Source organism: Haliaeetus leucocephalus, unplaced genomic scaffold (assembly GCF_000737465.1).
Source record: "Haliaeetus leucocephalus isolate CR32 unplaced genomic scaffold, Haliaeetus_leucocephalus-4.0 Scaffold13, whole genome shotgun sequence".
Classification (NCBI taxonomy): Eukaryota; Metazoa; Chordata; class Aves; order Accipitriformes; family Accipitridae; genus Haliaeetus; species Haliaeetus leucocephalus.
Genome location: NW_010972449.1, coordinates 2,961,524 through 2,974,994, shown reverse-complemented (window position 1 = coordinate 2,974,994; position 13,471 = coordinate 2,961,524). Strand labels below are relative to the sequence as shown.

At 37.9% G+C, this 13,471-nt stretch overlaps 2 protein-coding genes across 2 annotated transcripts in view; one reads left to right on the top strand and one right to left on the bottom strand.

Moving 5' to 3' along the window:
• GNAZ (guanine nucleotide binding protein (G protein), alpha z polypeptide) overlaps nt 1-1,480 on the bottom strand; it is a 50,099-nt gene extending 48,619 nt beyond the window's left edge. The window contains exon 1 of the mRNA XM_010575098.1: nt 420-1,480. Coding sequence (XP_010573400.1) covers nt 420-1,142 — 723 coding nt within the window. The 5' untranslated portion in view covers nt 1,143-1,480. The remainder of the gene's footprint in view (nt 1-419) is intronic.
• The window catches only part of RSPH14 (radial spoke head 14 homolog (Chlamydomonas)), a 104,148-nt gene that overhangs the window by 59,177 nt on the left and 31,500 nt on the right, over nt 1-13,471 (top strand). The gene's annotated exons all lie outside the window — the stretch shown is intronic.

Here is a 13,471-nt window from a genome sequence, read left to right as displayed (position 1 = left end):
TCACTACTGTCTACCTTTTGAAGTGGTTTGGAGTAACACTTAACAAGGTAAACATTTAGCAAAAAGGCACACACACACACAAAAAAAAAAAAAAAAAAAGAAAAGAAAACCAAACAAACAAAAAACCAAACCACCAAACCTGCTGTGATGTGAAGAGCACCTCCATTTCCCGAAAGTAACATTACATAAATAAATAAATAAATCTGTCCAGTGGGGAAAACCTATCCAAATAAAAGAATCATAGTTTCTGGCTTTTTACTACAGATTGGGAGTAAGAGGAAGGAAATCACATTTGGGACTGGGAGCTCAGGGATTACTGCCTTGGGAGCGTAGGGAGATGGGGGAGAAAAAAAGGCCAAACACTGGAGAGGGGGAAAGGAAGAGAAGGAAAGAGAATGAGGAACGGAAGGTGCACTTACTGTTTGGTTATCTTCGTACAGCTTCAAGTCATACCCACTCAGCTCCACACAGAAAATTATTGCTGTAACCCCCTCGAAACAGTGGATCCATTTTTTGCGTTCAGATCTCTGTCCACCCACATCCACCATTTTGAAAGTCAGCTCTTTGAAGGTGAACTTATTTTCTACAATCCCTGTGGTCATGTCCCGAGAACGCAGAATATCTTCCACTGTAGGGATGTAGTCCAGTGCTGCAATCCTTTCTAGGTCATTTAAGTAGTATGCAGCATTATCCTCTAGGTGGTACTCATTGGAGCGGCAAAAGCACTCCTGCACACCAGGGTCTGCCCAGAGCCGTTTCATGACTCCCAGAAGCTCAGGGGTAATCTCACCCTTGCTCTCAGCTGGGCCTGTCAGGGCAAAAAGCTGCACAGCATCATACGCTCTGTCAGGATTGTGAAATTCTATCTTAAGGGTGGCTAGAGCCCGAATGATACGTGTGAGAGAATCAATTGCATTATAGATAATCAGAGGTTTGTATTCCTTACAGGCCTCCAGGTTAAAGCCACCACTATGGATGATTTTCATCTGCTTTACAATAGTACTCTTCCCAGAATTGCTGGTACCAAGGAGAAGGAGCTTAATCTCTCTTCGTTGTCGCTGACTTTCAGAGCGCAGGTGGCGGTCAATCCTACGGGACCGCCGCGCTGCCTCTTTCTCCTCAGAGCTTTGCCGACATCCCATGGTATAGCAGGGAGATACAGAAGGGAAAGGCTGGAGATTGTCTCACTCTGTTTGTGTCTCTGAAAAAGATCTGCAGTGTCTTTCAGTTCGCGTGCCAGGTACACCTTGAATGAAAAAAAAAAAAAAATGTCGCTATCCAATACCTGATGGTCCAAGATGCCTGTACCACCTAATTCAGTCCCAGCAGGGGTGCAAACACATGTAGATATGCAACCACAGAAATAGTCTCTTCAGTAGATCTCATGGCACTCCCCTTTCCAGTGCATAAACAGTGGCACATTCCTGTTAATGAAGGGACACTTCCCTTTGCCACAGTTTGGCTAGATCCATCAAATACTCTTTTCTGTTCTGCATAATTATTTTGCTGCCTTCTGTCCAAAGGTAAGGAGCTGCACTTTCTGCTTCTCTGCTCTAGCCCTTGTCTTTTAATTGTATTTTCTGGTTGCTGTGGTGATGCTGCTAGATAAAGCTGAAGCTCTTTTCAATGGTGCTGTACTTGTTTTGTTTCTCTTCCCCCACTTCTTCAGCTGATGCAGTTCAGCCCTGTAAATCTGTGCTTTCCACCTGCCAAACAATGAGAAAAGAAATGAATGAAATGAGAGACTCTGTTTCCTTGCTGCAAACCGCTCACTTTCTCCTCCTCTTCTAGACTTCTAAACCTTTTATTATCCCAAACAGAAAATACAGATGGAAAAATATGTAAAGAAAAGCAAAAATCTAAAACCCTAGCAAAAACATAGGGACAGCTGAAGCTTGCAGACCTAAGAAAATGTGGTTTCCGAACAATAGTAAATCAAATCTCCCTTTCAGCCTTCTGTGTTTTATTATCTAAACCTACATGAAAACAAACAGTGCTGAGCTATGCCCCAATTTCTCCCTCAGCAAGAGCTTATGGCAGTGCTTTTCCTGCACAGTCCTGTTCTGACTGGTTTTCCTGAAGTAGAAAATGAAACAGACTCACAAATACTTTTCCAAGTCTCTCTATTTATATCAATATCTTGTACTCAGACAGATGTCCTCCTGAGTTTTCTTTCATCTTTTCTGTTTGCACTGAACATTTAAATAACTAAATTAGGAAGCAAAAGGAGGTGATTAACTTTGCTTCATGATTTTGTAGAAGGGAGAGTTACTGATCTTTGCAGCATACAGTAACAGATCTTCTTTGCCCCCTGGAGAACAGTACTCTTAAACGTACTACCTGCATCTTGCTTAATCAATAGTGATGCACTGCTACAACAACTTTGTAAGCTTCTTTCCATAGCCAAGCTAAGTGTTATTAAGCCTCCTCTCTTCCATTTTTAATACGGGAAATTCTGAGATGCAGTAAAAGCTTACAGTGACTACAAGGTGAATGTTGCATACAAAAATCACAGGAAATGCCATCCCAAGCAAGGGCTGACAGCTTTTCAGTGACCATTGGAGCAATTATTCTTTTCCAAATTAGGGGTTAAGCCTGCTAGTTGGAACTCTGCAGAAGGCAACAGCAGGAAGCAGTTACCTCTCACAGAGGGAAAACACATTACTAATAGCTGATTGGTGATAACTTGCCTCTTTTCTAGGAAGGCCTTGCTGCTCCCACTGAGCTCTGAGCACAGTGGGCAGCAGAATCACAGATGTCATGGCTTCCTCGCCGTATGCTGGCCCCAGCTCACTTTGGCACCTATCTTGCTGTCTGTTTACTTCTGTCTAGAGGGTCTTCAGTGAGTATTTTTACAAACTAAGAAAAATTTCAGAGCTTACTAAAGAAATATAACTTCTACTACATTTTAATAAGACTAAGTCTCCCAGATTCCATTTTCAAAGTTGCCCTAGAAATCTTTGGAAGTTTTTCCTGCACAAACTTGCTAGCGTTTCAATGTAGCTGTGACAAAGCACTAAAATACATATTGAAGAGGATGGTTCCACACTACTAGGAGAGGGACAGAATAATCCAAGCCAGATGTTGAACCTCTAGCTTTTGTGAGAAAAGAAACTGAACTACAACTACTTGCAACCTCATGTACTGTACTTTCTCTCTTTCTTAAGCATCACAGCAGAAACTTTAGTGAACAAAGGATATTTCAGCACTCCAAAATAGTAATCTGTAATTAAGTATTTGAAATGGAGCACTGGATTTACCAGTATGTATTTTTCCTTTCCCCACATCACCTATATCATAGGATAAGATTCACTTACATAGATATACAGCAGGATGGGGTGGGTCTCATTCCTACTTAGCCGCACTGCTCTGGTTGAAAAATATGCACTTCTATTTACATGACTTCTATTTTAGTGTGCAACATGTATTTATTAATGCATATACATTTAATAGTACATGTTTTGTAAGACACTGTTTTATCGTTGAGAATTTTAACTCTTGGTTTTTGCCTTGCCAAAGTCATTATCAGCCAGGGATTTCAGTGAGATCTTGCTTTACCTTCTCAGTAGCTGTGACTATAGTAGAAGTTAATTATGTCAAATAATAGTTTTAGCTAACCTTTAGATAATGTTAACTGAGATATGGCACAGCATAAAAACTTCAAGACGGAGGCTTCACAGATACAGATAAGGACAATTACATCAGCTGCAGTACTGAAGAAGGGTTATATGGTTAAAATAAAGAATAAAGCTCAGTTTTTTGAGATTCTTAGCATCTCACATTTACATGAAAAACCATCATTCTTAGAACATTTATTTGGGAGGGTAGAAGGGGGGAAATAAATTATATATCTAGGATTTCATTCCTCAGATGGTAGAAACAAATGTAATGATCTCAGACTCTTCTGTTTTGCAAGAGGTATTAACTATTCTGTTATGTGTATATTCTTTGTCACAGTGGGCTATCCTAATCTTAGTTTCTGTATTTTGTATAGCTTTCTCTCTGAACATGTTTAAAGTCACTTACAGTTCTCTTCTAATTTATGATGGGCTGACAAGTGGAAAGGTAGAGTGTATGTGTCTGCTTTGAGACCCAAGTCTGGTATGCATCTCTGGGCTCTACAGTTCTGTAACAGCATCTTGGCATTAGGCAGGTTCTTGCAACACACTGGATCCCTTTTCAGCAGTTTCCAATACAAAGATGTGAAGGTATCTGGGAATGTGAAACGTGCACGTATGGAGGGACAAACAATTACAACAATCATTGTTAATCCCTTAACATCAGAGAAAAAGGTATAGAGACTGGACAGAGTCAATGGATGACAGTTTTACATATTCATTCCTGAAGCTTCCTGAGATGTTAGCCTGGGACGGTTGAACTTGCAATCACTCACTCTTAAATACTTTTACTGATTCTATATTTATCTTGATATCCCTTCCTAACTCTAACCCTGCTTAAGGGAGATACATATAGTTGAACTAATGTAGACCTGGATACAATTCATGACTACCAGGATAAGTCAGTATAGGTCAGGATTGGTACCGGTGTATTGAGGAGAGCATTACATTTTAGTCAGAAGAAGGTGAATAGATGTTGCAAACAATTGCAAAATTGGAACTCTGACCACAAAAAAGCGAACACTCAAAAAACCAGTATATGAAGTATACCAATTAAAATGTGCTTTGATATCCCACTCATTCCTGTCTTTCCTTAGACTCCCAGAACACTATTAACATACACATTTTCATAACAGCAGCTTTTTCTCAGTTCTGAAGACCTCCCATACAGTATTTCTACTTCCACTCTTCTTTCTTGCTCCTATTTAAACCCGCATTCTCACTACACTCTTTAATCTCCATGCTCTAACACCTGCCTGTAAATCCATCCCAAATCCACATGCATGAAATTAATTAACTAGAACAGGACTTCTACAGTAACCGATTCCAGAAACTAACCATGACAATCTTATTCTCAGTTGTTCTAAACTAGTTATCCAATCAGTACAGCGAGTCACCTCTATGTGACAGTTCGGAGTGCTTATCTGTCATCTTAGCCTGTATGAACCACAGTGTATGAACAGGCTTGTAATTTAAGCATTTTGGATACCTTAAATTTAAAGATGTCTGAATCCTTTGCCCCAAATGCACTGTGTATTGTTATCACCTGGTTTAAAATTCTACAAAAGAGTCTTAATATCAGCTATATTTGTCTTACTTCCCTTTGCACATCAGGATATTAGCACATGAAGAACAGATTAATCAGCAGATAATTAAAATAATAGCATACATATTAATAGAATTGTAATTAGCACAACTTTACTTACTCTAATGCATCAGAGATGTGGAAAGGAAAACCCTCCAAAATGAGGAGTTATACTTTCTTCAAATAATTGGCTTTTTCCAATGGTCATAGAAGATGAAGAATAAGAGTTGAGGAAGCTGTTTCTTAATGAGTAACTTCCCAGCCACACAGAGAGAATGAAATTACTGTATTAGATATCAGGCCAATTTCTTATTTTAATTATATAAAAATTAAAGTTGGCTCCTTAATCATGCTTATTCTGACATGTTCAGAACATTTAAAACTGGTTTTCCTTTAAGTCCTCATTAACGGAGGCTTCATTTTCATGTCATTAATAAGATCATTGGTTGAATTTTTGTGACATTTTCTGTGCATCTCTGTGATTAAAGATGAAAAATATTGCAAGAAGCACATATGGTACTCCCTCTCCTCTCTTTATTCAAGCTTCATCCTGAAAAAAAGAGGCTTGCGAGACACCAGAATCAAGAGGATACATACTCCTTCCAAAATGCATCAGTACTTATGGTGAATCTGGAGATTTTATGCCCATATAAGATAAGCAGATCTTTTTTAAACTTTATGTTATCAGCCTCAAAAATCGCTTATGACAAACAGTTTGGTAGAAAGACACTTTCAAGAAAAAATTATTCTTTTCAGACAGCCTGTACATTCTGTAGAGTATTTCCTATTGCACATTTCCACAACACATTCAGATGCATCATTCATATCACACGGTGTTTTACATATCAACTATTCTGCTAGCCATTCATTAATATGTTTAACACAGAAAAGGACGGAGTAGCACCTCCTTATTGTAGGGAAGACCAGGAGTATGTAAACACTGTGTAAATGAGTTTTACACTACTGAATTTCCTTTTTTTTGGCTCCTAGTCACTCCTAATGCATATATTGCAATGATATATGGATATCACTGTTTCAAGTAGGAATACAATGAGGTGATTATATTATTGCTTTGTAAAGCAGAGTAGTAGATACTATTTCCAAATAGTTCACTACAGTAAGAAAGTTTGATTTATTTAAATAAGTTTGCCCACATAAACTGAAAAGCATCTTCCATGTTCACAGTTGCTACTTTTTAAAGTTCAGAAAAAGAATAACTTTACAAACCATTACGTCACTACGTTTTACTGTCCTGGCTACATAGAGATGAACTTCCTCTCACCAGTTTTACTTTTTGTTCTTGGAACACACTCAGAAAATAAGGCAGTTTAGAATTTGTTCTGGTTTTTTAGTCAGATTTCATATTAAAAGTGCTTCATGGCTCTAAGTTTCTAATTAGATAAAAGTCTTTACAGTTACTCTAATGGAAAGCCCTATTGCTTCCTTTCACTGTGCATGTTTCTCTCTAAACTTTGTTTCAATAAATTTTATTCTTTGAATCACCAGATTATACTGCATATGTGCATCTAAGCTAATACATCTGCCTTCTCCTGACAATTGAAGCTGCTCAAAATGTTAAGAAAATATATTTGTTTAAATCTGATGATATATATGGGCTATCTTGTCATGACTAATATGGGTAGTTCTTCCCACAAGATAAAATTTTCATGCCCCAAATCCTGAGCTAACAGTGATCTATTTCAGTTATCAAAGAAGTAATGCTAAAAAGTTCATTCTTGGAGTGGGAAGGATACTTGAGCAAAATTTTGCACTCGTTTATTATATAAATCTGTTGAAGCCCATTTAACTAAGCAGCCTGTTTAGTACTAGCACAAGCTTCTGTCCATACTTTTATAGCCAATAAAACCAGTCATTATTGTTGCTTTCATATCTAGGCTTGCTCTTTGCCCCTACCCATCACTTCTGTCTTGCTCAAACTGATCTGTGTGTTTGTAATCATAAACACTTATCCCTTTTCTCAGCATGTTCCCAAGTAATGGGCGGGGTGAGGAAGGAGAATGACACTACAACACCACAATTCAATTGTAAAAATTTCCCTAAGGAAAGATCTGAGTATTGTCTCTTGTTGCATTAGCTACTGGCACGTTACCATGGAATGCAGAGTTAGTTACAGAATCTGCCTTGAAAGATGTTCGCCCTCCAAGAGTTTATTGAAAAGAACTGGCTCCTAGGCCAAGAATAAAGCCAATGGCTATTGCTATCACAGTCAATATAGAGACTGTGCATGCAGTATGCTGCTAACAGCAGGAATTTCAGCTGACATCGTAGGCACAAAGCTATATTCTCCCTCAAAGGCAAGTGATACCAGTAGCCTAATAACATAGCTTCACCACCACCAGCCTGCACACACAGAGCTTTAGGAGCCTAATCTTATTTGGCTCTTTACAGTATTTCCATCCTAGTAGCCAGATGATACATGCAATTTTTCCCCAATAGTACCTAATTTAAGAAAGTAAAATGACGTTCAAAAGGTTGCAGCAAACTTTCTACAGCAGTTTTAGCTATAATTGCTAGCAATCTTGATTAATTCAGGACTGATATTCTATTCAGTATTACAGAACATATACTACCAGAGGAAGAAAACAAAACCTTACCCAAGCTATACTTTCCCAGCTTATTGGTTCTGATTGCTTCTTCTTTCTCTTTACTTATCTGAAAGTTTAGGAGGTTTTAGGAGGTAGTGGACCTGCCTGTTTGAGCACTTACCCATGTAAAAGCAAATGCAAGCAAATCTAGCAAGTAGCAGCACAGCACACATGTTAAGACTTAGGAGTGTAAGCTAACCTAATGTACTCAGTTTCTAATGATTACACACATCCACAGTGGATTCCACTACTTTAACAAAACCTTATTTTTGCAGGTTTTAACTTTCAATCACTTCTTACACTAATAACAAAAGAGAAAAAGACATGAGGGAGTATGATATATTGGGAAATACCCAAGGCAGTTTACTGAAAAGTCAAGCGTTCTACTAAGCAGGCATCGCTTTTTTTTTTTTTTTTTTTTTTTTAAAGAAGAACTGAGGCTAATAAGGAATGGAGAAATTGGTTCAGATTTTTGAATCCAGGAAAGCAGCCAGAAAGAGTCCCAGACATGCATGCAGTATAAACGCAAGGTTGAAATAATTTCACAGAAGTTAGTTTACTGTTTAATGTATGGTCATTAAAGTGCATTTATTACATATTAAAGTTGATTTAAAACTGTGGCCACAGACATTATTAACATTCTTTTTAGACAGTCACTGAAATTTGAAAGAAGAGGAAGGAAAAAATCTGTCAACGGAAGAAAAAAAGACTAGATTAATTTTTTTTCTTAATGCAACCTCTTAGTTGATAGTACAACTTTTTGTTGCAGTTGGCTGACAATATTACTTATGTTGCTGTTTTCCATTGCTTAAAGCCTTGGGAAAGTACTTACATTGAAAATATCTCCATCAGATATCTTTAAATAAATGTCTGGGGAAATTTTTCATATAAAAAATGGTTTGGGCACTTCTGAAAAATTAAATGTTTCATCCACATCAAAAGAAACTGAGAACTTTTCTTTAAAATCCTGCTATACCTTCAGACTTTGAGCCAAGGACATGAAATTCAACAGAAGATGATCTTTATGGTGTGGATGTGCATTTGCCATTCTCACAAAACAGGAAGTTTAACTTAGAGACTTTGAAAAATTTTAGTTCTAGCTAGAGTAGGGAAAGGTTCCATTTCAAGAAAGCACTTACTGGACAAGAGTAATTGGACTTGCTGGTCTAGAGGCTTAGACCAAGGGAAAAGAAAAGGGAAAGAAAGGATTTTATATTAAGGAAAATCAGAAAAAATCTGTATCCTCTAGAACACCTGTCTCTCCAGAGCCAGAAGCATAAACCAAAGTTACCAAACCTGACAACTTTCTGCCTGCAAGTATTTGTGGAAATCCCTGATATTCCCTCTATCTTTCCACATATAGGGTAACAACCTATTATTGGTGTTTTTCACCCTTTTTATTGAATCTAAGCTTCAACTTGACAGATGAGCTGTACAGATATCAATATGACCTCTTGTGATAGTATTAAGATTGTTTTGTTTGAAAAAAAATCATTTGGAAAATTTTAAGATATTTTAGAAAGATATTAAGGGTTAATATTCAAATACTCAGAAGTTGTATGTACAAGTTATGACAAAACTTTTACTTATATATTAAGGCACTGTAATCCATCCAAAACAAAGGATGGGCCAGATCTAATAATCAAACAAGAAAACATAGCAGAGAAAGCTGTTGTCTTTTGTGGTTTATTTGTTAATGCTGTTAAAATGCATATTCTATTAGTCAGATGACTGAGGAAAGAAGTGTCATGATTTAAGTTAGTTAAATGTTTGGCTGGACACTACTGAATTCTACTCCTCTTTGTCATGGTGGTTCTTTGTGATGTTAATTAACTCCCTTAAGCCCCTCTTTTCAAAGATTATCTCTGCTTGTGATTTTCATTTCTTAGATGCCCAGTTTGAGATACTGTTTGTGATCAGGAAACACACTGAGTTTTCAAGTATCATCAGCCTCAATGGTAGCTGTGTTGTATATATTCAAATATTGAAATAGTAATCTTTTTTCACTTGATCCATCTTGATCTCTATTTAAGAAATAAGGCCTAACCTCTACACTAACTCCCCAAGGTAGATCCATGAAATGAATTAATGTCTGTGCAATAGATTAAAAAATGAGAGTAATAGCAGTGTCAGTCAAGAAATTCATATTGATAGCACAGTCTAGCTAAAGTACATTACATATCCAGATCAGGACCACACACACAATAACGAACACAGAATAATGGAAGCTGCTGAGTAAGAAGGGGGTTCTTAAAGGAAAGTCAAATCAAGTAATTACAAACCAAAACATCACATACATGTAGGCAGGTATGTGTGCATGTTAGGGATAGTTAAGGTTACCAAAGAAGGTATAAGGACAGTGGTAAAAAAAATTAATTCAGAAATCCTCAGTCTAGGGCAGGGGATGAGAAGGGCATTGACCAGAACTGATGCCGTACCATGAGCTCCTTATTATCACCAGCACTGACTGTTACCAGCCCAATAGAAAACTGCTGCCAGCGTACTTTCCAGAAAGATAGTTGGTAGGTTCATTAGGTTCTCATCTGCTGATTCTTACTGTGATTTTATAGAAACACTCAGATCTGTGGTGTAAAACCTGAGCTCAGCTATTAGAATTGCCACCTATGGATACATGGCAGAAGGAATTTTTACGAGGAAATAGTGGAGAACCCAAAGAAAATAACTTGCTGCTATTACATGTAGTCATAGACCTATCAGTGTGTAATCTAGATGTAACTGATACAGAATAGAAAAAATTTTCTGCAGTGAGATATTATATTCATAGGTTTAAACATCATATCTTTTTCTATTGTTTGGAAAACATCCAACATACTTCAGCAGTATCGAAATACAAGTTATGCTAGTTAGTGGTGTCGTCTAGCTAAGTATATCACCAGGTCAAAATTTAGCATATAGACTTGATCCAAGTTTTAGAGAAACATAAGTACCTATATTGAAAACAAAGTATTCTTTATAAACATTCAACCCCTGCTTTTATAAAGATAGGTTTTGATCTTTAGTTAGTGGCATTGAAGTTTTCACCAGCTCAGCTAAGATCCAGACCACAGTAGAATACAAGAATCTACTAGTTACTTTCTTTTAACTATGCACACCCCACTTCTGAAGTAAGTTGGAAACATAAATCCTATAAAGCATTAATACGTAAATATTTGGTAGGTATCTGAATCATGACCTGGTTTAGCAACATCCACAAACTACTGTCAAACAGTGAAAAGAAGCATCAACGCAACCATCAACTTAATACTGACTGATTCTTGAATAGAGCCAAAAATACAACAGTTCTATTCCGAGTTGCATCGCTGAAAATTCAGAGTAGTGTCAGTGCCTGCGTATGGAGTTGCCTGTGCTTAATAGTGATTTAACTAAGACCAGAATCTGCCACAGCAGTCATTTTAGAGGTGACCTTTAGATTTCCGTAAAAAATGAAATATTACAAGAATATTACAGTGGGTCTAACAGTGGGTGTGCAGAAAATCCTGGCTGCTAGACAAGGGCAAGGAGAAACACCACGCATAGCATCTGCTTTAGGGACATACAAATATCAGACTCATTTAAAAATTTGTAATAAAACAACAAACAAAACGCAGTACCCACTCAGTGTTTTGTAAGCACCTCAGGTGATGACAGTAGTGTAGGTTATGTCTTCATTAGAGTTGCTGTTTAGCTTTTATCATCAGTGTTACCATAGTTCTTATGCGGCTGACTCATGAGCTAAGACTCACATACCACAGGGTTGCTGTTTCATGGGTCTTACAGAGTTTAAGGAGATCACTTTATTATATATAAAAAAAACTGGTAAACATTAGGTTTGGTCATGAATATAGTGGCAAATTTCCTGTCAACTCATTCGACCTTATTGCACACAATACCTTATGAAAGCATAAGGAAATTTTGGTAGTTATCATAGCAAAAGAAAGTTAAAGAAGGATTTGAAACAGGATAACAATGTAGCCTTGTAAAAGGAAGTTTCTCTTCCTGTGCATAAAAGGTCACATAACAGAGCAAAAACATGTTTGGTTTAGACTGTTCCAGTGACAGATATGAGCTAATCAGAGGTCAAAATCAGAATCTCTATAGTAAGAACCTGAGAGCCTGGGTGCAGATAACAGTGTCTGAAGACAAAAAGTTTGTTTAATGTGATAAGGAAAAGCAGCCAGTGAAGATTCAAAGCTTGAAGCTCAAGGCCAGGCAAGAGGCAAGGAGAAGATGCTCCAGTAAATAGGAACCATGGAAACAATAGACGAGTTTTATCTGTGGTGATGGATAAGAAAGCATCTTTGAGATTGTATACAGAAATAAATCACAGTCATTCTGCTTGTGTGTTTTAAGGGAAAGAACCAGAGGAGAGGCAAAAATTAAGGCAAAGAATGAGAGACTGAAGTCACAGAAGCTAGGTAAGATTTCTAGGGTAAGCTGAAAGGGTATATAAACCAGAGGAACCGAGAAACTTCTGTATCCATGAAAAGAAAAGGGAAGGGATAGCAACAGAGGAAGGGAAGATGAACTGAGAAAAGCAGATGGGCACATCTTACTATATCACATTGGCAGAAATCGGCAGAAATCTATATAGAGAAGGAAAAAGGCCAGGGAAAGGACTGACTCAGAAGCTGTAAAGATGGGTCTGCACATATGCAATGTAGTTATACCTGGCGGGGGGGGGGGGGGGGGGGGGGGGGAGAAAAAAACAAATGGGGGAAGAAGTGGTCTGGGTCATCAGATTTCCACCAGAATGGTTTTGCTAGAGAAAAGACATTGTTGAGAGTGAATTAGGGCTGGAAGTTGGCAAGACAGGCCTTGCAACAAGAGGTAGAGCAAAAGGTTTTGGAAGGAGGAAAGCAAAATACGGGAAACAGTTTCAGGAGAAGTAATGAACATTGAATTCACAGAAAGGCTGAGCGAGAGCATGGGAGGAGTGGACTGGCGATGTGATAATTAAAGTTGGGAACTAAGCAACAGAGAATGAATAATGTTTCACAGAGAACAAATCAAAAGAACCTTAGTGAATGGAAAAACAGAAAAACAGACATAGGTTGAATGAGTATGCAGGAGCAGCAAGTTATCAACATGAGATAAAGTCAAAAAAGGAATATAGGAGATTCATGTGAAGAGAGAACAGCATAAGGGAGTTCAGAGACAGCAGCTCAAAGAAAACAAGAGAGGAAAGAGCACCGTGATGCAGGAAGAGCATCAAAGAGCTGGTCAAAATGGAAAAGGGGAGAGGAAAACAGGACTGTGAAAGAAATTCAAGTAATTCTCATGATGGTCTAATCTAGGGAAGGACAAAGAAAACCTGACAAACCTGCTGAAGTTATCAGCCTCACAAGACATAAACGTGGATTAAAATGCTGTTCCTAATACAACAAGAGAAAGAAAGGAAGAAAGAGTGTGGATATCAGCGTAAAACGCAGGGCTGTTATCAGGGATGAATTTGGTAGGTAGGGTAGAGAGCAATTTCCAGCCTTGGGCCACATATAAAATTAATCATATGAACTCTATCAGAAGGTATCTACATCAGAACTGTGGATTTCCTAGGCTCCATCTTAACAACTCAAACATTATTTTATCCACAGAAGGGGACATGGGGAATAGAAGAAGTATTAGACTGCAGCCTGGAGGGGGGGGGGGGGGGGGGGGGGGAAAAA